A 27326-nucleotide genomic window follows, 5' to 3' on the forward strand; every position below is an offset into this window, starting at 1 on the left:
GTATCCCTTTCACAGTGTTTGATTTCTTTTTAAATGTTGGATATGAAACAGGGAGGCAGAAGGACTTCTTACTCTGATGCAAAGAAATTTTAATGTAATCATAATCACTTGCCCATAATATTTTCATCTCAGAAGCTGTACGTTTAAGATACTGGCTAGTATCTGTGCATGAAAAAATGAAATTTTCACAACGTATGTTTGCCTGAATGATACGTAGTTATCTGAAAATTATACTCTGGATTGTACTTAATTTGGCTTCATGTCCCTCAGGCCTGCTTTGATTTCCACTCCTTTATGGAAAACACTACCTGAAAATAAGTGTTCTTGTCCAGAGTTAACATGCTTCAATCTTAGTGATATTGCAGTCTACCTTTTGCTGTTGCCAACCTGAATAAAATGTTGTCTGCATTGTAGGTTGGCTACCAGGCTGGGAGTAATGGCCAGCCGCTACCCTCTCAATATATGAATGACCTGGACAGTGCCTTAGTTCCAGTGATTCATGGAGGGGCATGTCAGCTAAGTGAAGGACCAGTCATAATGGAGCTCATCTTCTATATTCTGGAAAACATCTCATAGGAGGACTTCATTTTCTGTTCAGACCTGTTCTAGCAGCAGTTGTATCTGAATCATTTGCACTTTAAAAACTGGAAAATTAAGCTTTTTGTTAACACTATTATGAGGGGTGAGAACATTTGTTCCATAATTCTGAATTGTCTATGCATTTGTCAATGAACAGGATCAGGGCAGCTTCTATACTATAAAATGGCTATGCTTTCTTTGCAGCTAATACACTTCTGTTAGAAATTAGAAACCAACAGTCATGTTCTACAAAACTTATGGTTATGTATTCAATGCTTGAATTGGTGCACAGATCACTAGAGCATAAATAAAAAGGAATTGTCCACATTTATAATGTTTGTAGATAAACTTACTTATGAAGAAACAATCAGGACCTCCATTCTGACCTCATTATACTGCCGTTTGTGATTAATTTCTCTAGACATTTAAATAGTATTGTTTACATTTATTTTTGACCAGATTATAGGTCAAAAAATCTCTGAGACACAGTGGGATATTCCACAGAGATGTACAGAACAAGCAGTATGTCTGAGGCTACCCCCAAGTCTGTCCAAGGAGAACATAAGTATCTTTCTAGAAGCAGTATGTAAATTAAAGCTTGCTTTTGTGTGTGTGTGTATATATGTGTGTGTGTGTGTAGAAACAGTATAGTTTTACCTTGTTTTTCTTTAAACTGTCCCTTCAGATTGACAACTTGGCAAACAACTGCACCAAAGTTTTCTTCCCAGCAAAGAGCAAAAGAATCTGTCACAGGCATGAGAGGTGTTAGCTTTCAAGAGCAGTTAATGTGATATGCCTGTTTTTTTTTTCAGTTGTCTTGTTTTTTTTTTTTAAAGGTAACATCTGAGTGGTGTGTATTGTATTTATATTAGCCCTAGCATTAAGCCTGCACTTACCCAACACCTGATAGTAGCAGCATCATGTAAAGCTAGCCTGTGAGAACTAGAGTAGTTTGGCTGCTATTGCATGTCTGGCTTGCACACTGCCTCACCTAAGAGGAGAGCAGTCTGAGCCCTCTTGCTGCAGCATACAAAACTGGTAATGAGTGTAAACTTTAAATCTAGTCTTCATCCCTGAGAAACTGTTATTGAGTGGAAACAGCTGAACAAAAGAGAAGGCAAGTTTAGGCTTCCTTTGAACAGTGGTTGCTGTTCTGATAAGTTACCACACAGGTACAAGGAGATAATGGACAAAAAAAATTAGGGTTAGCACCTCAAGGTCAAACGGATCTGAAATTGGAGCATCTGTGGTTGTCCTTCTTCCATCAGCAAGTAGACAATAATTGCTACAGGTGTGTACCTGTTTTTTTGCTATGGTGTGACACAGAGTGTTGGACTGGATAGGCCTTGGCCTGATCCAATATGGCTTCTCATGTTCTTACTCTTAAGAGAACTGCATTTGTATATACCAGCTATGGTAAATTGCAAAGTATAGTTCAATATATGTACAGCTCCTTTTGTGAGTAAGTTGCTACTGCTTGCCTAAGATTAGTAAAATCTCGCTAAAACCCTATGCGAAACTGCAGCTGAGACACTGAGGGGAGTCAAGGGTGTTAGAACTGGGCCCCCAAAGTAAGGGCATTGTTACTTTGAATGGCTGGCTGCATATTATGAATATGGATGAAGTTCTTAGACTGCTGTATCTGCACAAACTCAGGTGCTCAACCTTCTGCCACTCATTAGTAAGCACCTAGGAAATCCTCTGCAGAACAAAGGCCTTGCGGATTAGAGCCTTCTTACATGCTCTGGTTTTGTTTTTCTTCTATATAAAATGCAAGTTGGTTTCTACAATTTCTTCTTTTTTGCAACAATCAGCGCTCAATTTTATGGAATATCCAAAAGAACTACATAGCTGCTGTAGCTTTACTTCAAGAGATGATGTTCCAGTTTTACCACAAAGACAGTGTAATCAGTACCTTTAGGCTTGCTTTAAATTATGGATAGTGGAGGAAAATCAGTGAAAAGTTTTCCTCCTTTTCCCCACAAAAAAAATCACTTTTTTTTGGTTATGTTTGTGCAAAATAGTATTGACTGGTTTGCTTCAACCACAGCCTTTAAGATGACCTTAATGACCATATTGTTAAGAAATGAGTACTTGTTTAAAGAAAATATGTACTTTTAAAATTCCGTTAACACTGCAAAAGACTGCATATTATATTTTTATTTTCAACATGTAGTTTTGTATATTAAATTTATTAAAATTAAAAACAGAATACTGTATTGTCTTCATCCACTTAGAAGCAGAAATGCTACTTCTAGAGTAAATCTATGCATTGGGTGGGGTGGGAGGGGAGTTCTGTCACAGGCTTATCTTCTTACATGAGCCACCTCTAAGGACCTGCCTGAAGATGGGGAAAACATACAGGCAATTTTAGATTCTAGAATGACCATTCCAGAGAACTAAAGCACCAGAAAACTTTACTGCTCTCTCTTGTGGTTCAAATTGCAGAGTAGAGGCGGATGGCTCATAGTTAGAAGTTGCTCACAGCCACTCAAATATGGTGCAGGGTCCTTTCAAAAGGTTGTTACTCTAGGACAAGGGGTGTCTCTGCACATACAGAGAAGGTGGGAGATGTAGTAGTAGCTTGAAGAATTCCTTATTGCAGGCAATTAAGAGCAATTTACAGGCATTTGAATATCAGCTGCTTGACTGAAATTTCCTGAATGCAAGAACAAAATTTATTCCAGGGCTTACACCACAAGATATTTTCATGTTAATATATCATCCATCTATTAAAATAAAATTTACCTCTGAAAACATGCCCTTCCCTTGCATAAGGGAACATTAAGTACACCTTAAGTAACATTCATGTAGTACTAACAATATTAGTCTCCACAAGGCTTTAAGGCAGGATAGTCTGTCAGTGGGTTAGATCAAGAGGAGGTGTGGTGCATTTTGTTCACAAGAGTTCTCCAGCCTTTAGAGGATTTTTGGAACCGCAGTTATTGGGAGAAAGGGTCAGCAGGATGGGATCTAGTCTGTCAATTCCTTCTGCATACTTTTCCACTAGCTCCAGCCCATTATCTCTAGTACCTTTCTTCCATGTAATAGACTTACGAAGCTTACCAACTCATACTATATGATAGTTATGAAAATAGATGTTATGTTCAGTAGTGCATTCATTGAACATCTTTGGTGCTTTTAGAAGTTCTGTGTGTGCTCAGTCCATTCTGCAGCTTTTAGCAGTTCTGAACCTATAGCAAGAAAAAGAACATTTCAGAAGTAAAAATGCATTAAGTGTCCAGTGAAACTCATCAAATTAACAAATGGAACTCCATCAACTATTTCATTATACAAACTGCACTTGCAAACCATATACTTACAGTACTATGGAGTTTCAGAATACATTCTATATGTAAAATGAAGGACCAACAACCTTCCTAAAGAGATTGTCCCTCTGTGCTTGCCATATAATCATGCTGGCAGTAAGAGTGACCTAAAGTTATAGTATCTCATTTTTTTGAGCTGCAACACAGGAAGCCAAGGTATGACATGAACCTATATAACTAATTTAACTTCTAACTATTAACATATTCCCACTATATTGTTCATATGCCTAGTGGCAGCCTACATAGGAAATAAAGATACGCGTACCTTAGATGCAACTAGTGTTCAAGGACTAGCCAGTTTTCTGTAATTGTTTGAAGATCTTGTCCACTGAGAGGCTCTCTGAGTCGCACTTTCACTTCTAGTTTTCCTCCAGTCGATTTCCTGCCATCCAAAACCTGCACACAACAGAAGCTTAATTACAATGGCTGTGTAACCTAACAAACTGTAATTAGCCCTGCCTGTTTTGTGGCTGGATAAGCTTCCAGAGCTCTCAGTCCTAGGACTACCATGCCTAAGCATGTGAAAAAAATCAACAATCTTCCAGTACAGAAAGGATCAGGAAAGAAGCTGCTTATTCCCAGTGAAAGAAACTTCCTGTGGCAGCCCTACAACTTAACTGCCCCAGAAACCTCAAGAGCCTTCTTTTGAAAGACTGGACAATACTGTTGGCTCTGCTGCCATTTCCCTTTTCCCAATGAAGATTTGGTGTGGATAGTGAAAAGGCACCTGGCTATCCCTCTGCACTGAAGTTCCAAAATCATCAACAGCTTTGTCATTTTTTGCACCCTCCAGGAACTAGCCACCACCGGCCAAGTGACAGCACAGTCATCATTCCACAGTATGAAATCTCTGGGGAAACACCCGGCAAATGCTGGTTGCTCCACTGCAACTTCTCTACCCTCACCAAAGTTCCAGTGAGGGCAAAGCCATCACTATAGATGGAGCTTACCTTCACCCAGAACAACTGGCTTAACCAGTAAGTGGTGAGAGACATCCAGTGATGAAAAATACAAGAGGAAAAGATGACTCCACAGATGCAGGTTTCCCTTTTTCTTTTCTCTCCACCCTTCCAGAAGCAACTGTAAGACATCTCACAGCTATCAGCATTCCTCAGACAGCTCTGACTCCTACCCTCCCATGGTACCCAGGCCTAGGCACACCACAAGCTCTTCTAAGCCCAGAAGAACATGGAGCCTCCATTCAGCTCACCACTCTGCCTCCAGATCCATGTGGACTGCCCCTCTGATCACTGAGTCACCGCACTCTTAACTCTGCTGATTATGTGGCTTCAGCGCTGGAGGAGGGAGAATAGTCAGGGGAATATAATTTTTCCGGCAGTCTAGCACCTTCAATGGCACCTCAAAGCACCCCGCAACAGGGGACATGGTAGTATTTTTGGCAGGGGTCCTACTCCCGCCATACACACCCTTTCTGGATTCTTTTGGCAAGCCTTCTCTGAATGAAGGTAGGGACCTGACCTCCTTTGCAAAACATGTCCTCCTCCCTTCTAGGAAAGCCCTGAATTTTCCAGTAGTGGACATGTGGAAGTCGGCCTTATTATAGACACTGTTTAATCCAAGGACAGAAACAACATCCTCTGAGGCTACACCAGAAGGACGAGTAAGTTCTCCGTCAGAAAGGTCCACAAAGCTCTTCAGTATTCTCTTCTGAGGAACTCCTACAAGGCCCTGCTCCTGATTAGCTTAGTCTTGGGAAGAATAATCTCTAGATCAAGAGAGCCTCTAAATTCTCAGCAGATGCCAGCATGGCTGCTATACAATCCTTAGCCCAGTCTCTAGCTCCAAACACTGTCAGCCACAGCAGCTCAACAGCTGAAACAATGGTAGGTGAATCACTTCTACAAAACCAGGAGAAAAGATGAACTTTTTGGCCCCTTATAGGGCTGCAACAGAGACAAAAGAGAAGAAGAAAGCTATGTCTTTCCAACAGGTTCAACAGTAACAGCCTGTTATTTTGGGCTCTCCAGAGGTTTGTTCTGACACAGACTCCAGAGATTCCATAAACTTCTTGGAACAGATTCAGATTCAACATCCAGCCTCTAATCTCAGTGGTAAAAACAGGAGGCAGTGAGGCTGCATGGGGGCGGGCAGCAAGGCTGCGGAGGGCAGCTGCTGGCTCTGGGGCTGCGGAGGGCCAGCCAGCCCTGGGGCCGGTCCCTGGGATAAAAAAGGTTGGGGGCCTCTGCTCTAAACAATCTGACTGGTTGGCATCAGCTGAGCAAAACCCCCCAGTCTTGTGAAAGCTGGGATGCTGAGGAGATTTAGTCAGATTCATGCCAGTTTGATGCAGTGGTTAAGTGTACCTGCTAATGTAACCTTGAGTCAGTCACAAGTTGTTGCAGAGCTGTTCCTCTCAAAAGCAGTTTTTGTCAGAGTTCTCTCAGTTCCACCTAGCTCACAGGGTGTCTGTTGTGAGGAGGGGAAGGGAAAGGAGATTGTAAACTGCTCTGAGACTCTCAGTGAAGAGCAGGGAATAAATCCAATCTACTTCTTAACTGAAAAGAGATGTGCACTGAGATCATCTGAGAACAGCCCTGACAGAAAAAGGGTTTTGTGCTGACAGAGTCAGATTTTAGCCTTGACTGAATGTAGTCTGAATTCAGCATTAGCTGAGAGTTGTTTAGACAGAGAACTGGCATAAAGTTTGGGTAGTAAACACTCCCATTCAGGCCAGGGAAGGGGACAAATCAGGGGTGTCGAACTCATTTGTTATGAGGGCCAGATCTGACATAAACGTCACTTTGTTTGGCTGAGTCATGTCTGCCATAAAATGTAACATAAGATACCAGAGATATAAACTTTATAAAGACAATAGCAGGCTTGACTAGATTAGGTGTGATATGCTGAGGGTGTAGGTAGGCATGGAGATATCAGCACTGGTAATGAGATGGGAAACCTAGGTCTCAGTTTGGTACAGGAGGAGTCAGTCCAGGAGGATGCAAAGAATAAATGGAAATAAGTTTGAAGAAGTGAGGAGTGACTCACAAAAGCACATACCCTACCACAAATTTTGTTAGTCTTTAAGTAGACTCTTGCTCTTTTCTACTGCTATTAGAAACCACAACATCGAAAAACCAGTGTTGGAACATCTTAACCTTCTGGGACATTTAATTGCTGACCTAAGAGTAGCAGTTCTCTTAAAAATGAATTTCAAAGGGAGATTAGAAAGAGAGACTGCTGAATTGCAAATGATAATGAAGCTCAAGGCAATGCAGTCTCCTGAATGGAATTCTAGGTTTCTTCTCTCATTATCAATGCCTGTTACTATCATTTGGCATCTGAAATCACTTCACTCTCCAAAATATAAGGACAGATGGACTCACATTCTAATCTAGCAGTTTCTGAAGAAGTGAGCACGCTCATGAAAGCTCATGACCTACCATAAATGTTGTTAGTTGTTAAGCTGCTGGACTCTTATTTACCCACTAATAAAGAATGCGATCTGTGCTGTTAGGTTTCTCCCCTGCCCCATCTGTAAGAAATCGAAAGGGGGGTTTCTCTCCTTCTCTGGCTCTCCCCCCCCTTCCCTTTATCTCTCTGAAGAAAAAGTGTGCTTGCACACAAAAGCTTATACCTGGAATAAAATGTTGTTCTGTCAGTGGATGCCATTTTTTCCCCTTTCTTTCCCTGGCTCTTTCCCTCCCCCTTCCTCCCCAGAGGAGGGGGAGGAGCCCTTGGCTAATCAAGGGAAGGCTTTCTCTCCTCTGCAAAGCAGAAAATAGGAGAGACTGGGCAAAAGTAGCTGTGATACAAGAAACAGGAAGCAGGGTCTAGCTACTCCTGCAGGCCAGACAAGACACTTGCAGGTGTATGTTTGACATCCCTGGGATAGATTTAGGGAGAGAAGATTCCCTGCCCAGTCAAACAAGCAGAGTTATCTTTAATGAGTACAGAATTTGCTGGTCTGGTGTAATTAGAAACTGCCTGTAGAGACCTTAAAAGTCAGTGAACAACTCAAGAAGAGTACTAGTGTTCTAAGAGAAGGGGTTTGAACAGTGGGAAGAGTGTTCCTGCCTTCTGGGCACCAAAAGACTCAGTGATTACTTAAATTAAGTGTATCAGACTGTTTGGGAAAACACTAGAACAAAAGTCTCTCAATAAATATAAAGTTCTAAGTCACTGTGAATAATTTAAGAACCTCTCATCAGCCTTTTGTGAGACCAAGTGATCTTCGGGCCCAAATCAGTCCAGAGCTGACAGGGAAGGTAGCAGCCCAGGAAGTTAGGTAACAGTAGCTCTTCCTTAAACAGATCTGGAGGTCAAGGGATTAAAAAAAAACCCAAGACCACCTGAAGACCTTCTGGACAAATGTTCTTTTTTTCATTTTCTCTGTGAAGGAATGGAGCTCATCCCAGAGCAGGATGAAACAGGGGATCCTGTAGAACAGTGTTTCACATTTGCAGGGTCGCAATTACTGGACTAGATGACCCCGGAGGTCCCTTCCAACTATGATTCAATAACGGGTCACTAGGGGAAGCCCGACAGCCCCTGCCCTCTCCCTTCTCTATTTATCTTTGGCGCTGCATGACACGCCGTGCTCCAGCCCCTGCCCCCCACACCGCCACCTGTAGCACTCAGCGCTACAGACACTGCGTGCTGGCCAGAAGCCCTCCCTCGTCCTTTTCTGATGTTCAAAAACATCAGAGAAGGATGGGAAAAGCTTCTGGCAGGTGCATAGCGTCTGTATCTCTCCCTGATCATCCTCTGCCCGGACCATGGGGAAAGAACCCGGCCACGGGGGTGGGTGAGTGAGGGCTTGGGAAACCTTGCTGTAGAAGGATGTTGTGGTTTTCTGGGAAGATCCCCGGTGGTTGCTGTGCCATTGCTACTAGATTGGGGAACGGGGGATACAACAAAGATGTCCTCTGTTGTTGCTCTTGTATTCTATTGAATGCTATGAGTGGAGATGCAGGGAGGACATAGAGGAGGCCCTTGTTCCCTGGGGACTGAGAGAACATCTTCACCTTCTGCCTTACCAACATGCACCTGTGCTGGAATTTTGGAATGTTATTGTTGGTTAAGGATGCCAGGAGGACCAGGCATCCCAGTCACTGCATGTCTACTCCAGAATTTTGAGCCCTCATCTAGACCTACATTCCGCTGACTGAGCTAGTCTGCCTCCAGGTTGTGAATCCCTGAAGATGTTGAGCTCAGTGACAGAAAGATGGGAGTTTGCCTACTGAAGTAGAAGTCACTTGCCTTCAGGAGGAGTGAGACCTCACAGCTCCCCTGATGGATGACATGGTGTTTACCATCTGTTGTCAATGAGAGGATGAAAGGGTGAGAGTCTACCAAAGATCAGAAAGAGAGCAGCACAAGTGATTTTACTTTCCTCTAGTAGGGGCTCACCTCTGGCAACTGCCTTAGGGTACTGCTGCATCCAGGACAACTTTGTATTCTTTTCTCCACCCCCCTCATAAGCAAGAGATGGAGGCCAATGATTGTTTAAGGTGTTTTTGCCTTCATTTTTTATAAATGAGGTAGGAGGCCTGTGGGAAGTCATCCACCCATGGAGTTGGCAGGGAATGGACTGGGAAGGTGGAGCACCTCCTCAGGGTACTGGAGCCTTTGCAAGAAATTCACACATGCCCTTCATGGAGCACACCACAATTTACACGATACTTTCTTCCATTGATCTGCCCCCTTCCAAGCACTTCATATTTGTGTATAAGCAGACACATCTGGCACCATGAGGACTGAAGAAAGCATCTGTGCCAGCAATGAAATCATACAGAGAAAGTCATTGCAGCCTATCCTATTCTGAAAACATTGCCTAGACCAGTGTATCCCATTTGCAGGGACGTGACCCGGTACCGGGCCACAGAAGCCTTACTATCGGGTCACAAGAAAAGCCAAAGCTAGCCCCGCCCCCAGCAAACCTAGCCCCACTCCCAGGAAAGCATGACCTCTGCTCTGCTTCCTTCCCCCATCTCTCTGTTGTGCAGAGAAAAGCTAGCCTTGAAGACTGACACAGGCTGCAAAGCCTGCGCTCTGTTTGGCTTCCTTCCTTCCCCTGTCTCTGTGTTGTGCAGAGAGGAGCTGGGCTGCCTCTCCTTCCTTCTCCCCGCCCTCAGTGTTTAAGAGAAAAGCTGGAGTCCACTGGCACTTTAGACCCATGAAGTGTTCTTCAAGGTATGAGCTTTCATGTGCTTTGCAGTATGTTCTTTTGGGGAGATTTCCTGGGTGGCAAAAAAGTGTGTGTGCGTGTGTTTTTTTCAGCCGGGAGGGGTGGGGAGTGGGCATTCCAGTAGTTATTTTTTTTACCAAACGACCCCTGGGAAGAATTGTTGCTGGCTGGGGACATCTAATGGTGAGAAAGCCTTTTTCCCCCTTCCCCCTCCCTTCTTTCTTTCTTTCCTTGCAAGTGATGGTCTGTCTATATTCTTGGTGCTGGGAGGGGAGAAGCAACAGTGGGAGGGGTTCTAGTGTCCTCGCCTCACTGGTGGACATTCTGGTTCTTTTTGGGCATTGTATGAGAGAATTTTGGACTGGATAGTCCACTGGCCTGATACAACATAGCTCCTCTTATGTTCTTTCTTTCCATGTCTTCTTTTCCTCTCCTTCCATTTCATTCTTTCCCTTTCTTTCTTTCCTTCCATTTTTACTGGATGAAACTTTTCTGTTCATCATACTTTTGTTGCAGACATAGGAGCTCTGCCAATGAAAAGTTGGCACCCCCAGTTGTAGCCAGCTGGCCTTTCTATGAGATTTCTGTGTGGGTGAGTGTGAGAGGTGTGGGGCAGAAAGAGATTACTGGAGATTACTGCAGTATATCTCAACAGCACTGGAAGTGATGGTACTATGAACTTGGCACCATTTTACTGGTCCTGCTTTTAACAGCTGTCTGACACCAAAATTAAACAACTCCTGTAGATATTAAAAAGGATGAAAGAAGTTCACTGGCTAAATATTTGCAAAACAGGTTGCTGTTAAAGGCATGGGAAACACAGCCAATAAAAAGCTGCAGGCCCCTCATAAATATCCTTTTTGGGATAACTACAGGAAAGCTTGTATGAACTTCATATAACTGGAAAGTAATTCACTAATTGCAGTACAATTCTCTGCTACCTTTCACAGCAATTTCCCAGTGTTTCAGCCAAAGAAAAGTATGAAAAATAACTATTGAAAGATTTTCTTGAAACCAAGCAAGCTTGGTTATAGCTTGAGTCGGGGTTCCAGTAGTAGCAGCTGAAGGAAGGGCCTACTAAATGTTTCAGCATTTTGAGGTAGAGCAGCTGCCAGTGCCCAGTGTGGGTGACACACAGTGCTGTCATTCCTGATGGCAATGGCAACAGCACTCCCAACTGCATACACTGGCCAGTGCTGTTGAGGAAGGGGCGTGTAGGCGGGCAAGGCAACTGAACATGGGCATTAGGAGTACTTGCAAGCTGGAGAAGAACACACAAACAAATAGGTGCATGCAGGTGTGGGAGTGGAAAGAGAGGACCCCCATTTTGGCTGAGCATGAGTTTCAGAGAGATTTTTCTGAAAACAAAATTACTTCAGAAGAAGAGGCAGGTTTGGGGGAGTGCCCTGGAAGTGACATCACAGGAAAAGGTGGAGTTTTGGTTCAGTGTGCCCCGGAAGTGACATCATTTGGCCCTTGACACCACAGGAAATGACATAATTCCTGTCTTCCGGCTCCACCCCCAAATTTTAGTGGGCCATGAAGGAGAAGTGTAAAAATAACTGGGCCACAGGAAAGAAAAGTTTGGGAAACCTGGTCTAGACTATACCAAAAGAACTAAAACTTAGGCAATAGTTCCCCTCCACTCACCAAAAGCCCTTCTTATTGTTTCAAAACTTTCTTTTAGAAAAAAACAGGGTACCTCAATTATTTCTCTGATTTCACATTCAGATTCTAGTTTATCCAGTTTCAAGTGTGCAATTCCAACTTGCTTGTCGCTCCTGAAAAAGGACCTGGGGAGGAGGCAGTGTATCAGTTGAGGAATTAGGTTATTCTCTTACAACTGTGATGGGAATCACCAAGTTATTACTATGTAGACATTCAAAATTTCAAACTAACAAAGATGATGAAGATTTGTTACACTTACTGTGAATCTTCCTTCTCAGTGGCCTGGGGGGTGGAACAGTCATCACCATTGGGAAAAACTCCACCCTCCAAGTAGGCAGGTCTTTGTCTGCAATTACTGTAGGGGGAGGGGCCCCTCCCTTGTGTCTCCAGAAAAACTTCCTAAAGCACTGGAGAGAATAAACACCCCTCTCCCAAAGGGCCTAAGCTATCAGGATCACTTCCGCCTGCGAGTCCAAGACTTTCTGAATCACCTGTTGAATTGTGTTGAAGGGAAACCATACAGCAGTCACCTCAGTCACACTTAGCTCAGGGCATCTACTGTTGCTGCTCTGGGCAACTTTGTTTTCAAGAAGAATCTTGGTAACTGCAGTTCTGAAGCAAACAGATCCACTGCTGGTTCCCCACCATTCAGCATCCACTCTGGACCAGGGTACTCCCTGCTGAGCCAGTCCGCTACAGAGATTGAAACCCCAGCTATGTGAACTAATTTCTCTCTGCATCTCCCCCCATCCCCCATTACAGCTGCCCTTTTAGCTAGGACACCAGTGTTTTTGGTTTCAGTTCAGTGAGATTGCTGGTGCTGTGGAATAACAGCCACCTCCCCCTAACCACTGAAAGCAAGTTTAAACAATTCAGTCTTACAGGCCCTGTGGAACTGTGGCAGGCCCTGCAGGGCCCCGATATTTTCAGGGAGGGCATTCCACAGAGTGGGGGTTATTACTGAGAAGGCTCTTTCAGTCTGCGATTTTAATAAGATTTTGGGACCTTGAATGTAGTGCTCTCTGGGGTACATATAGGGAAAAGCGGTCCTGAAGATAGACAGGTCTCAGGCCATATAGGGCTTTAAAGGTTATAACCAGCACCTTGAAACGAATCCGGAATGCCACAGGCAGCCAGTGTAACATTTCCAGCACAGGTTGAATGTGCTACTGTACAGGTAGCTCTATTAACAACCTGGCTGATGCGTTTTGCACAAGCTGCAGCCTCCGAATATGAGTCAGGGGCAACCCCAGGCATTGCAGTAGTCTATTTTTGAGGTGACTGTTGCATGGATCACTGTTGCCAAGTTGCTGCGCTCCTGGTATGGAACCAACTGCCTTATCCACCTGAGATGGTAAAATGCAGATTTGACAGTGACTGTTACCTGGGCCTCCATTGTCAGTAAAAGCTCCAGGAGCACCCCTAAGCTCTTGACCTTTGGAGCTGGCGCTAATGGCATCCCATCAAAAGCTGGCAGAGGGATCTCCCTACCCAGGCCGCTGTGACTTAGGCACAGGACCTCTGTCTTCACTGGATTCAATTTCAGTCGACTCTGCCTGAGCCATTTCACTATGGCTTGCAATGCCAGGTCCAGATCTTCCAGGGCGCAGCTGGACTGGCCTCCCATCAATAGATAGAGCTGAGTGTCATCCACATACTGGTGACAACCCAGCCCATATCTCCGGACAATCTGGGCAAGGGGGCGCATGTAGATGTTAAACAACATCGGAGAGAGAACCGCCCCCTGAGGCACACCACATACAAGTGGGTGCCTCTGGGACAATTGCTTCCCTATGGCCACCCTTTGTCCCCGACCTTGGAGAAAACAGGTAAACCATTGAAGGGCAGAACCCTGAATCCCCATGTCGAGGTGGCGGGACAGTAGCTGGTGGTTGACTGTATCAAATGCAGCTAACAGATTTTTCTGTCGCACTCCCTTTCCCACGCCCACAGGACTGGGGGAGGGAGGACAAAGGCCCTTCCTCCACTCCCTATGGGTCTCCATGCTCCTGAGGGGCTGAAGACCCATAAGAAAGGATAAAAAGACAAAATAACAAAAAGGAATCACAGCACTTGGGACGGAGAGCAACAGATGGCACCTTACTGGGAGACAAGTCCTGGGGTGGACAAGTGCACAAATGGGCAGAGAGGATTAGGCTGGAGGGTGGGGAAGATAGCAGAAATACAAGCAATGGGAAAGGAAAAACATGGTAGGAAGGGAAAGTGAAGAAGAATCAGTGGCAGAGGAAGTGGGAATCTGGAGGGGGGGAGAATTTCCCTCTCCTACATGGGTTTCTGCTTGTACCTCTATTATACAGCCTGATCACTCACAATTCTATCAACCAATTACCAGAATTTCTGAATTCATACTACATGGAAGAAGGCGATTTCCTAACAACTTTCTGAGCACTTCTGTCTCTCACACTCCTATAATCCTCTGACAATATTAGGTTTTGGCTCTCTATCTAGCCCTTAATGTGTCCTCTAAAGTATTCTACTTTTCTTCTGTAGAATCTTAATGCCTTTCACAGCACTAGTAATCACTTCTAATCAGAAGACTGCTGACCACAACTGACTGTTAACTGATGTCACTTAAATCACCCATGCGAATCCTCAATTAGATCCAAGCCACTCTGAATATTCAAAAGAATTATCCACTGTAGTCAAGAAATTGCTTTTGCCCTAACTCTTCTTCCCAGATTGCACATCATGCATTCAGCCTATCAAAAAATCCCAGTCCTCAAAAAATAAGAAAAATATCTGAGAGCCAGATTTATGCAAAGGTTGTAGTAATGATGCTGCACCCTCCCCCTACCCCAATCTTGGTCACAGAACTTTTCTCAGCATCTAGAATTTATAAAGGGAGGGCAGAAGTCACATTAGCTTAATTCCATTTTGCAAAAGTCACTGAGCTGCTTTCATTGGGCATAAGTACTTACCCTTTGTGGAAAATTTCAAATTTAATGCCTTTGGCCTGGATTGCTCTTCGTAAACCTCTGTGATTTCGGTTAATGTTCAACTTGCACAGCTGATTATATTCTAGAAAATGAAGGCAAGATATAAGATGTATACAGGTACTAAAGGGTACCAGTTCAAACACTGGTGAAGCTTTTGGGGGACAGCTTTTGGCAGCTGGTGAAGCTTTTGGGGGACATTACCATCTCAAAGTAGAGATTGGAAAGATATTTCACCAGGGGGGCACTTTCAGTAGGTGTATGAGACAGTACAGATTGTACCATGCATACTGCTTAATGTCTAAATTAGACCTTACTCTTTTTCTAACAAAATTCAACCATCAGATTTCAGCTGCACATAAAACCTTGCATTTTCTCTCCCACAAAGCTCTCTGCTTCGCAGCAAGCCTCTTGCTCCACTTGCATGTCTGACCCACTTGAGCAGGGGGAACGGCAGGAAAGGCAGGATACCTTCATGGCTCAACATTTTATTGTCTGTAGACTGTGTTTCCTTGGCTATACGCTTCTACTGTCTGTCATGTTCACCAGTCCTTAACAAAGTCCCTAATGGCTTAACTACAGCCAAGAAAAATATATCTGAATATTTGAATTCATGCTGTTTCACAAATGGCTATTTTCTGGCCAAACTATCAATTTCACTTTTTCTCCCTTTCTGCTTAGTTACAATCTGAGCGTTGCAAGAGAACCACTAGTATGACCTATCAGTTTAGTTCTTATAAAGTGCCCTCTTGCTTGTTTGGTGTAGTGGTTAAGTGTGTGGACTCTTATCTGGGAGAACCGGGTTTGATTCCCCACTCCTCCACTTGCACCTGCTGGAATGGCCTTGGGTCAGCCATAGCCCTGGCAGAGGTTGTCCTTGAAAGGGCAGCTGCTGTAAGAGCTCTCTTAGCCCCACCCACCTCACAGGGTGTCTGTTGTGGGGGAGGAAGGTAAAGGAGATTGTGAGCCGCTCTGAGACTCTTTGGAGTGGAGGGCGGGATATAAATCCAATATCTTCTTCTTCTTCTTCTTCTAGTTCCTACTAAACTGTCAAGGAAGAAAGACAACATGAAGCATTTTAGAAGAGTTGGTTATACCCCACTTTTCTCTACCATAAGAGTCTCAAAGTGGCTTAAACTGTTTTCCCTTCCTTTCCCCACAACATGCACCTTAATGAGGTATGTGGGACTGAGAGGTCTGAGAGAATATGACTGGCCCAAACTCACCCAGCAAGCTTCATGTAGAGGAGGGGGAAATGAAACTGGTCCAATATTAAAGTCCACCGTTCTTAACCACTACACCACACTGCGTCTCAGGAATACCCCTAGCTCAGAGGTGGCCAAACATTTGGCTCTTTCATACATATTGTGTGGCTGTGTAGCCCCCACCATACCATTGGCTTGGAGAATGCATTTACAGTTAAAGTGGCTTTCTTTCCACCTCTCCCCTTTCATCCCATCTATTTTCTCCTTCCCTCCCGCTCTCAAATATCTGACGTTCATGTCTTGCGGCTCTCTAACATCTGACATTTATTCTATGTGGCTCTTAAGTTAAGCAAGTTTGGCCACTCTCACTCTAGCTTATTAAGTAAAGTGAGTTGCAAAGAGATTAAGAGTTTAGCTGAAGCCCATCCGCTATGCACTAAAACCTAAGGAGTATTATGCATCCAACAACTAGCTCCTAGAAATAAACAGAACAGATGGCCATGACCTCAGCATGTTCCCAGAGTGTGCAGCAGAGTTTATACAAAGGCATTTGTTCTTTATTTTTGCACTTTACCCAGCCTCAATTCTTGCTGAACTTGGAAAACACAGGGGAGTTGAACACCAATGGAGTAACAAGATAAAAAGAAAAATCCCAGATACAAATGTTATGATCCTGCAGCACACATGGCCACTTTAGAACTTGTAATGATGTGAACCCTTGAGAGGTATTCAATGACCATTGGTTTAGGTCCTGCAAGTATCTCCTTAAGGGAGGGGGCTGCAGCTCACTTGCCTGCTCATGGTGTCAGATTCAGTCTTGGACTGCAAGTATGATCAGCTAGCTGAAGTAAAAGCAAAGTTGCTACTATGAGTCTAGATCTGACAGCCCAACTGAAGAGGACAAAGAAAAAGCCAGAAAGACACACACCTGGACAGTTGGTGTTTTTAATCACAGACGTTTTACTTTTCTGAGCTTGCTCCTGTTTTAAGAAAAACAGAAAAGCATAAAAACAGAAAAGATTTACCTAAAAAACAACACACTCCTGTGTCACAGTGTTATGAGTCAGCAGATGCTGTAATTTTTTGCTTTTGTCTGAGTAAAATACCTGCAAATATCTGAGACCATCTGCAGCAGTAAAATGTAAACAGCCCATTTAAGATGCAATGAAACGCAAATATTAGAAATACAAACTCTACTATTAAACATACAGGAGAAAAAAGAAATTTACATGGTATGGGAAACTAGGCGAACACTGGAAATCTACTCAATGCTTTGGCTTTGCTGCAAGACAGACTCTGCTGGCGTTACAGCATCCAGAGTCTTTTATATGACTACCTTATCCACAAGAAAGAAAAAGTAAAGAACTTGGACAGTGTACCAAAAGGATTCTGAAGGAACTATCCAGCCAACATCATTGCTATTTTTGTGACAATCAGGTTATACACTAAATTAACATAAAACCCAGTACAACATATCTTTAGGGAGTGAGCAAGGACAATATGACCTAATTAGTGGAGCCACTTCTAAAGCATACCCTTATTAAGGAAGACAGGCAGCCTGTCCTCCAGAGACAACTATTTTCCCAGCTGCCAGTAGAACAGGCATACCTCTAAAGGGCTCTGGTGTTTGCTCATATTTTTTCTAATACCTTTTGTAGTAAGGAATCACCAGCATTGCTACTGTCAACAGTGCCACTAGGAAAAGAAAGAAAAGTTCTTGGTGTCTGCCCTTCCTACAGAAATGAGATTCTACCCACAACCCACTATTGGCTGAGAGCTTCTAGTGCCCACTTAAAATCAATCTGAAGGCCCTTTTATTTATTTGCTAAGTCAACTATGTTGCGTCATGTGATTTTTTCTGACCCAATTCTTTTCTTTTAGGCCGCAGTTCCTCCTTTCCCCTTTTCTCTGTACCTTGTAAAGGTAGAGGTTGTCCCCTGGGCAAGCACCAGTCGTTTCCGACTCTGGGGTGATGTTGCTTCCACAACGTTTTTACGGCAGACTTTTTATGGGGTGGTTTGCCATTGCTTTCCCCAGTCATCTACGCTTTCCCCCCAGCAAGCTGGGTGCTCATTTTACTGACCTCGGAAGGATGGAAGGCTGAGTCAAGCTGGAGCTGGCTACCTGAACCAGCTTTCATTGGGATTGAACTCACATTGTGAGCAGAGGGCTCCGACTGCAGTACTGCAGCTTTACCACTCTGCGACACAGGGCAATATTTTCTGTACCTTACAAGACATTTATTCTCCTTGTACCCTGTTAACTCTTTCATTCTCTCTTCCTATCCTAAAGGTTCTCTTTGCACATCATACCTCACTGATTTCTCTCTGCACCCCTCCCCATTTTTCTCTGCTATCCGACCTCCAAAGATCTTTCTGCAACTCATTTCTGTTTGTCCATTCTTTTCTTTGTATTATTTCTCTCAGCTCTCCTATCTGTTGGTTACATCCCTTTTCTATACCACAAGCTTGCTTGCATCCCATCTTTGTCATTTTTCTTTCTTTATTTTTTTTGCCTCTCTGCACCCCCATTACCTCCTCTCTCTTTCTTCACAGTCTTTTAAGTTTCCATTTCTTCTCCCATCTTCTGATCTCTATTCTGAGTAGTACATAAGGTTTTCATTGACATTCTCACAAGTACATACACACGCACCCAAGAGTACCTTTCTACATATTATTTATTTATGTTTTCTATAGTCCACCTTCCTCGCTGGGACTCAAAGTGGTCCACATTACTGCTATACAGAGTGAGTCAATACAATCAACAGAATGGGGCATTCAGTAAATAATAAAATAGGATTTGGGTTGTAGAAACAACCAGGAGCCTAAAAAAGGACCTGGAGCAAAGCATAAGTGTTAACATGACACATAAAATGATGCAAAATTACATAGCAGAAGTCAAATTACAGCAAAGTATACATAATACAATAGACCACAGTCGCTAATAATTTGTCCAAGTAGCTTTGTGAATCATTTAGTACAGTGCTACCCTATTGTCTGCATAGAAAAGTCCCACTGAATAATTCACTTTTGCATAGTTTACAGAAATCCAGAAGAATGGGAGCCTTCTTGACCTCAGGCAGGCCATTTCACAAGGTGGGGCCCACAATGGTGAAAGCAGCTGTTGGCACCTGCAGAAGACCCTTCTCAGATGAGTGAAGCTTTTGTGGTAGAACACTGGGGGGGGGGGGGAGACATTGTTGCGAATATGAGGGTCCAAGGCCATGAAGGGCTTTGTATGTGATAGCCAATATTTTAAACTGAGTGGAGTGACTGCAGAATAGGAGTAATGCACATGCTCCATGTTTTGTGGCATAAAATCAGGGTTAAAATTGAATGTATCACACAGTTTCCTAAACTGGCTCTATGATGCATGCACCAGCATATGTGCATTTCCAAAAGGTGTTTCTTTAACTCACCCATAACATTTTTAAATGTAAACTTGAAAAATATTTTACAGCACAGATATCTGGAGAAGCGTCAGAAGGAACCTGGTTGTGCAATATGGCTGTCCAGTTACAACTGGCTGGAAAAAAAACTGATGCCAATTCTCTCTTAGGCCTCTAAATCCAGGGAATGATGAAGTAACACACTATAGTTGCCTTGATCATTCTTTGACCATTCTCTATGGGCTAGAGTAAATTACATATTCCCACAAAGAGATAAGAATAACTGCAGAAAGTAAGCACTCTGAATAACCCCCATGAGGCTGCAAATAGTGAAGGGGTCTCTAATAAGTGGTGGGCCTTATCTTGTACAGATAGATAACTTATCCATTTGCTTAAAACAGCCAAGTGTGTACTCAAAGGTATCAGCTTCTTAGCCTGCCATCTTAGAAAGCTAATAATCGAATGTTCAGAGTGAGCAGATATGGCATTACTTTGATATGTGATCCAGTTCAGACTTTAGGGGAAAGCAAAGGTCTTGTTGTATACTCACTGTGTTAGGATAATGAAATTCAAATTTTACAAATGCATCCAAGTCATTTGGTGCCACACCTGAACAAAGAGAGGAGTTTTGTCAAGTAAACAGTTCTTATGAACAAAAACACAAGCTCCTTCAAGACAGCCTAGCATTAGTTTCAATGCTAATTCTGAATTCAGCTCACTAGTTTTCAGTTACAAATAGCTAAAGCTTTCAACAGCTACAAAGAATGGACCAAAGAACCATTTTGTTAACTATTTTATGATCACAAGGTTATAAATGATCTTCTAGTAAAGGAAAAATAGTGATCTGTGTTTGGAAGTGCTCTAGCTTGCTACACAAAAGCCTGATAAAATGACAGTCTCGGATTTATTATTTGAGAACAGGGCATAAACTGGATCACTTGAATAAAGAAATGGCTGCAGGAAATCTGAAAAATTTATCATGAACACACATGCCAGAAATAACAGTTGTGAATCAGATTCACAGCTGCTAGCTCTGATCCATTCAGCTAAGGCTTCCAAAGTTAAGTGAAGTGTTGTTTTAAAACATACATTTTAAAATTCCCAAAGCTAATTGGTGCCACATTGCTGAAGCCAGAAGGGGAACATAAGGTAGGAACTAGACAGGGGACACACCTCAAAGTTAAATGGGCCATAATGCATCTTGATTGGAGCTATATGGTTCATCCCATGATGTCACCTGGCTCCATTATGGCCCACAGAAGTGTTTGTTCCCAAGCTTGAGATGGGGGAAAATCAAAAAGGTCACTTATCTGACTGCTCTGTCAGTCCCACTCCTGGGTACAAAGTTTCTCTCTTGCAGCACTAGGGGTAGGTTTTCAAGCAGTGGAAAAGCAAGCTCCTAGGATTCAGTGGAGAAATTTCCCATAGGTGGTATCTGAGAGGCAGTATTCTGATTTGCCCTTTCCCATTAATTTTGCAAACTTCTGGGAAAGAAATGCCTTTTTTTGACCCAGGTTTATTAGCAATAAAATAATTAACAGGCATTCTCACATGTTACTATTTTATGGTTTCCCACGCTAATTCAACCAAGATCAAAGGTTTTCTGAATTTGTTAATTTTACTATTCTATTGGTTTTTAACTTTGTACCACTTGGCATTCCAAACCCCACCAGCTATATGTGACTCTGCTTACTGTACCTCATTCCTCGTCTGAAGAAGTGTGCATGCACATGAAAGCTTACGTTCTGAATAAATCCAAGTTGGTCTTAAAGATGCAATTGACTCCTATTTTGAGCATAGGTGAGTCCACTAACTACACCCAGTTACAGAAAATCAAGCTAGGATTTGAAATCAAGTCTTAAGTACAAACATGGACATCCTGGCATAATTTTGGCTTGTTCTCTAGGTGCCAGTTCCAACACTACATAGGCCAAAACACCAGACTGGTCTCTGCAGGGCAAGGAATGAAGGCAATGAATCCAGCATTGTTAATGCAAATCTGGATCCAGGGCTGGCACTGGGGTTTTTGCCACCCCAGGCTCCACTCCCGCCCTCCAGTGGAGGAGGGCCCCCAGCGCCAGCCCAAATCGGGCCCTGTTTGCATGGAGGGGCCCTCCATGCAAACACGCTTCCCCCCACCCTGCTCAACCTTCCCACAGCACAGGAAGGCTGAGAGGCACCAGATTGCCCAGTTTGCACAGAGGGCTCCTCTTGAGGAGTGGGGTGTCCTAGGTTGCTGACAGCCAGGCCCATAGCTACAGGAGGGCCTGGGTGGGGCAGGCCACTCTATTAAAAAAAGCCTTCCCTCTGTAGGGCCCCTCCATTGGCTACAGGCATGTTCCTCCCTCTCACACTGAGATAAAAGCCAAGGAACTTCAGGAGCCCTCCATGCAACCCCCCCACTCAACCTCCCTGCAGTGTGGGAAGGCTGAGAGGGGCCAGACTGCACGGTTTGCCTCCATGCAACCCCCCCCCCGTCCCCGCTCAACCTCCCTACAGTGCGGGAAGGCTGAGCAGGGGCTCCTCTTGGCGGGCACTGCAGAGGAAAAGCCCAGTTTTTTCTTGGCTTCAAAGGGTCAAACCCTGCTGGGAGCTGGTGCCCTAAGCATTTGCCTAGTTTGCCTACTTCCACGCACTGGCCATGCCTAGATCTGAATGATGGACTGCAAGCCAAATCCTGATTCCAGGATTTGGGGGTTTTGGGGTTTTTTTTTAAATAATGTTGTGTGAGATCTGACCAGAGTTTATAAGTTTCAAATAATTCTGGTGAAAGAGAAGATTCACTTCAATTACTTCTATTTAATACTCTAGCCATAGAGTTGCTCTTGTCTGTGAGCTTATCAGCTGAATTCTCAAGCTACTTGATTCTTCACAATATGCAAGGGCTGTACTTGTCCAGCAAACAAGAGATTTAGTGCTTCTGTGCTGGAACCTACTTTGCTTAGGATAGAATTTCAAATTTACTTCCAATACAAACATAAATTTGCACCAATGTTGCAGACAGATGGTTTAACATTAAAGGTGGTTTAACACTAAAGCACCAGATATCTCAGCAAATGAATTTATTATAAAACAAGAAGCTATGCAGAACTTGTATAATTAAATACTCAACTGTTTAAACAATTGATTTCAATTTCAGCGTCTTCTACATTTTGATTTGGAAAATTGCACATTGCTTTGATCCACAAGTCTCCTCCTTTGATCAAAAACAATCCCATTTTCAGGGAAAAAATTCTTCAAGACAACAGAGAGATAACCGAAAATTACCTGGTGGCGCTGGCAGATTTATTCCTCTGACAATAATAAGATGCATCTCTGTACTGTTGAGTTCAGAAAATATCCTACAATACAAACAAAACAAAAGAATTAAAGATTCAGTTCAGACATCTGGTCTGCTCCTCTTTCTTAAGACACTGCAGTACTACATGTTGCAAATGTGCAAAAATAAGGAGAAAACATGGCATGACATTATCAGGACATAGGAAAGCTGTATTAGTGGCAAATGGAGAGACTTAACATGAGGATGTTGCTTTTGGTGACAACACTATGTTTCCTGTACCGCTTCATTTCACTTTAAAATAAGTCACTTTTAGGAAAGAGTAATCAGAAGAATTCTGCTCTACATAGGAATGGGGTGTCCTAGGTTGCTGACAGCCAGGCCTATAGCTACAGGAGGGCCCAGGGGGGAGGGCAGGCTGCTCTATTAAAAAAACCCTTACCTCTGTAGAGCCCCTCCATTGGCTTCAGGCATGTTCCTCCCTCTCACGCTGAGATAGAAGCCAAGGAACTTGGGCTTCAGGGGCAGCACCAGCAACCTCTTTGTCCTACCCCTCCCTCCCCACCATTGGAGTAGCAGCCCGACCCCCACACTTGCTGCAAGGCGTATCTGTGGTGTAAGGGAGGGAGAGAGAGCGAGAGCATGGCAGTGAGAGAGAGCGTAAGACGAGCGAGCGACAGCAAGGAAGAGAATGGCAGTGAGAAGGAAGGGCAGCAAGAGAGAGGTGACAGGGAGAGAGAAGGGGAGAGTGAGACAACGGCAGCAAGACAGAGAGTGACAGGGAGGGAGAGAGCATGCATGACAGTGAGAGACAGAGAAGGAGAGTGTGAGATGAGAGTGACAGTGAGGGAGAGAATGGCAGCGAGAGAGAGTGAGTGACAGGGGGAGAGAGGGAGACAGCTGCAGTGAGAGAGATAGTGGAAGAGTGAGAGCTACAGACACCAAACTCCCACCAATTTTTTTTTTCCTCCTGGTCCCCTCCACCCAAAAGTTTTTGGTTACGGGGCTGCTGACAGCTAAAGAACTCAGAAGGAATTCACAAACAGCTATCTGTAGAAATGAACAACCAAAGAAATGAACAATGTAGAAATGAACAACTTCCATGCTAGTTTGCATACAATCAGCCCTTGGCTTGCCATACCTGACAATGTTAAAGGTCCTCTCTTCAAAGTGATGGCTTGGGGGATCCAACCCCTGGACTTGAGAAAGCTGTAAGATGTCCAGATCTTTTTTACAACTCTGAGCCAGTTTTTCAAACCTGTAATATACAGCAGGAAGGATAACATGATGGGAAAATGAATTAAAAAATCAGCACGATTGCTGGAACTTCTTTTGGTTCCAAGCAGGAATGGATGAGCAAGATGTGCCCACCAGCAATACCATCCATGGATGGTGGGCTCTATTCAAGTCAAATAATGGCTGGATTCTGATACAAGAGTTAGCCTCATGCCAGAGAGCAGCAGTGATTAGAGGGTATTAGGCTGAGGTACTTAGGGACTTAGTTTAAATTATGGATGGCTTCAGGGATCATAGAAATGGGCACTGCATTTCAATTATCTGGAAAAAGCAGACTCCAACATAATGGAAAAATTCAGTCTTAAAGCAGTGAAAAGAATAAAACTGTACAACTTTGCTGAGTAGCCTGTTCTACGCCCAAACTCAGATTACAGGTAGGTGGGTGGAGGGGGGGGGGGGACCTGGAACCCTCACCATGCAACTGCATGCTGGGCAGTCAGAGGAGCACCTGGGATCTGAGGTTGAGATAGCTGCTGTTGCTGCTGCATTTTCCAGGCAAGTGGTGGCTTTGGGGGAGTGGGATAAGTGGGTGTGCCAGTGAGGAGGAATGACAAAAAGGATGGGATCTCCCCCATGAATTTTGCAGGTTTGTGCTTAGTCTAAATCAAAGCTTCTCACAAATACAGGCCAGATTACAGATTAACCCAGAATCATGTGAACAAGGTATACTGTATGCCTGAATAAGTACCACTAAATGTCTCAATTAAGAAAGCAAAATTGCATGGGTTTATAAAATCATACATAAGGTAAAGAGAGTGGACAGCCAGAACTTTTTCTTCCTTTCCCAAAAGACTTTAACTCAATGGCATCCAATGAAGCTGATGGGCCATAGACTCAGAATGGACAAAAGGAAATTCCTTTTTACACAATGAGTGATTAAAATGTGGAATTCGGTGCCACACACACAGATATCTTAAAAGGGGGATTAAACAAATTAATGGAGGATAGGTCTATCAGTGTTTATTAGTCATAGTGACTAAAGGGAACTTCCACATACAGAGGCAGTAAACCTCTGAATACCAATGCCAGGAAACAACATTATGGGAAGGTCTCAGCCTTTATTCCCTGTTATTGGCCCTCCAGGGCAACTGGTTGGCTAATGGAAGAGACAGAATGCTGGACTAGATGAACCATTGGTCTGATCCAGCAGGACTGTTATGATGTTCTTATACTTGAAAGAAAAAGGGGGAAGAAATGCTTCATGGATCAAATTTTAATTCTATCTAGGAAAAATAACTACATACAAAAGCAAAAGATCTTTTTGTCCATGCTGATCTATTAACCATCAACTTCACTGGATGCTCCTAATATGGGACAGGGAGAAAAGGTTTTCTCTATCCACTTTTTTCACCTCGTGCATAATTTCATGAACTTCTATTATGCCCTCCAGTAATACTTTTCTAAACTAAAAACTCTCAGCCTTTCCTTACAAGAGAGGCATTCAACCCCTTAACCATTGTTGGTTGTCCTCTTCCACACTTTGAGATAAAGGAACTAGAAATGTGGGGAGCGAAGGCAGCATGATACAGCCTGATCCTGTCAGATCTTCGAAGCTAAGCAAGGTTGGTACTTGGAAGAGAGACCACCTAGCAAGACTCCATAGACAAAGGCGATGGGAAACAATCTCTGCTTCTCACTTGCCTTGAAAGCTTCTTGCTGGGGTTGCCATAAGTTGGCTGTGACTTGATGGCACTTTACACACACACACACAAACAGAAATGTACACAGTATTCCAGATGAGAAAGTAAACAGATATCTGTAGGAGCATTACTATATTGATCATGCTCAGCAAAGCACTTTCTCAGCTGCTAAGTGATGGTATCTATACACTTTTAAGAAGTCAAAGTCTAACCAAACAGATATGACACTTAAGTGAGCAAGTGGAAGACATCACAGCTGCTTAGACTGGCATCCAACAGAGCTTCATGTACTACTCTGCCTCAGAAGAAAGTCAGGAGAATCTCAAACTGTGTGTAGGAACCTTTAAAAGCAGAGAGTCAATAACTGCATAAACTTTCCTCAGACTCAGGAAAGGTCCAGTTGATTCTGGAACAGGTAGGCTGATCTGTAACCTTTATCACCAATCTGTGTTCCCCCCCAAAGTTTATGGAAAACAAGGCCAGCAATAGCTATTGTCCACCTTTCTTTAAAAGACAGGGGAGGTTGATCTGGCACTCCATAGCTGTGATCACACACACACTAAATAATGCACTTTCAATCCACTTTCCAACTGGATTTTGTCACTTCACACAGTAAAATCCAGCTGGACAGTGCATTGAAAGAGGGTTGAAAGTGCATTATTTAGTGCGTATGATCACAAAAGACATCACCTGGCTTCACTTCCATCAAGACAAGCTCACATAGACCCTGATCCTATGACTGTCTGACAGAATCTATTCCCAAGACAAAGACTATAGCCTTAATTAAGTTATACTATCTGATATAATTCAAAGCAGCCTGCAACATTCTGCCCTGTGCCTTCCAAATGACACAACTCTCAATGAGACCTGGAGCATGAAAGCAAAATCAATTCATAAAATGCCCCCAAAATAACATCTAAGTCCCAGACTGTTTAATGCTACATGGAAGGCACAAATGGGGACACCAAGGTATGGCAAAATATAAACCTACCGGGAAGTTTCAATTACATTCCCCAGATGCATGAACTGCTTGGAATACTGCAGACATTTCTATTAACAGAAGAGAAAAACAATGTTAACCTCACTCTACTTCCAAAAACAGATTTCAGAGACAGGCATTTTACATTACATGGACCCTTTTACAGCTTCCCCAGTACAAAAACTATAATCAAACATTCATTTATCTACACAGTTGGAGACTAATTTAGAAATAAATGGAATACTAGGACATAAGAAGGCAGATCAAAAATTCAGACCAGCGAAAATGTCCTGAAGAAAAAAAAAGGAATAAATTGCAGTTGTTTCTTTCATACTTCTCTCAAGTACCCTGCACTTCTTATAAAACACCGTAGATAAGGGATGTACATTAAGACTAAGGCAGGGTTACTCAAGCTTATCTACCTGAGTCTCATTCCTAAACTCATATTCAACCATCTACAGCCTTTGCAGAGCTGGACTTCCTTGTTCCCCCACCCACTGCAATTTACTGAGCCCCCATGTTCTCATTTCAGCAGACATTAACAGCATCAAGGGAAATTATGGGTCTGCAGTGGTGTTTGTGTGTGTGTGTGTGGGGGGGGGGAGTCAATTTAAAAAATCACTGTCCATTCTTCAAGACTTAAGCATCAATATATCTTTGGAGCTGTCTGGCTGAATTCACATTTTCTTCTCTGCATGCCCCCCACCAAATATTACTCCACAGGTGAATGAGCAAAGATTATTGCATGCATGTTTATGCACACATTTTGCTGCTGTGTTTGAGGATGGGGTGCCAACCCTAACACTAGCATTCAACAGCCTCATACCCTTCCACTCCCACAACCACACACAAAACACTGCTGA

At 43.4% G+C, this 27326-nt stretch overlaps 2 protein-coding genes across 2 annotated transcripts in view; one reads left to right on the top strand and one right to left on the bottom strand.

Moving 5' to 3' along the window:
- Positions 1 to 910, top strand: part of ZFYVE9 (zinc finger FYVE-type containing 9) — a 73926-nt gene extending 73016 nt beyond the window's left edge. Inside the window, exon 18 of the mRNA XM_060231810.1 lies at positions 415 to 910. Within this exon, the coding sequence (XP_060087793.1) occupies positions 415 to 576 (162 nt within the window). The 3' untranslated portion in view covers positions 577 to 910. The remainder of the gene's footprint in view (positions 1 to 414) is intronic.
- A 2324-nt stretch (positions 911 to 3234) lies between these two features.
- The window catches only part of CC2D1B (coiled-coil and C2 domain containing 1B), an 83021-nt gene continuing 58929 nt past the window's right edge, over positions 3235 to 27326 (bottom strand). Inside the window, exons 17-25 of the mRNA XM_060231811.1 lie at positions 26476 to 26534; positions 23690 to 23806; positions 22539 to 22612; positions 19822 to 19880; positions 16812 to 16863; positions 14664 to 14763; positions 11759 to 11849; positions 4174 to 4304; positions 3235 to 3773 (exon numbers count right to left, since the gene is read on the bottom strand). Of these exons, the coding sequence (XP_060087794.1) occupies positions 4185 to 4304; positions 11759 to 11849; positions 14664 to 14763; positions 16812 to 16863; positions 19822 to 19880; positions 22539 to 22612; positions 23690 to 23806; positions 26476 to 26534 (672 nt within the window). The 3' untranslated portion in view covers positions 3235 to 3773; positions 4174 to 4184. The remainder of the gene's footprint in view (positions 3774 to 4173; positions 4305 to 11758; positions 11850 to 14663; positions 14764 to 16811; positions 16864 to 19821; positions 19881 to 22538; positions 22613 to 23689; positions 23807 to 26475; positions 26535 to 27326) is intronic.

This window comes from Heteronotia binoei, chromosome 2 (genome assembly GCF_032191835.1).
Source record: "Heteronotia binoei isolate CCM8104 ecotype False Entrance Well chromosome 2, APGP_CSIRO_Hbin_v1, whole genome shotgun sequence".
Lineage (NCBI taxonomy): Eukaryota > Metazoa > Chordata > Lepidosauria > Squamata > Gekkonidae > Heteronotia > Heteronotia binoei.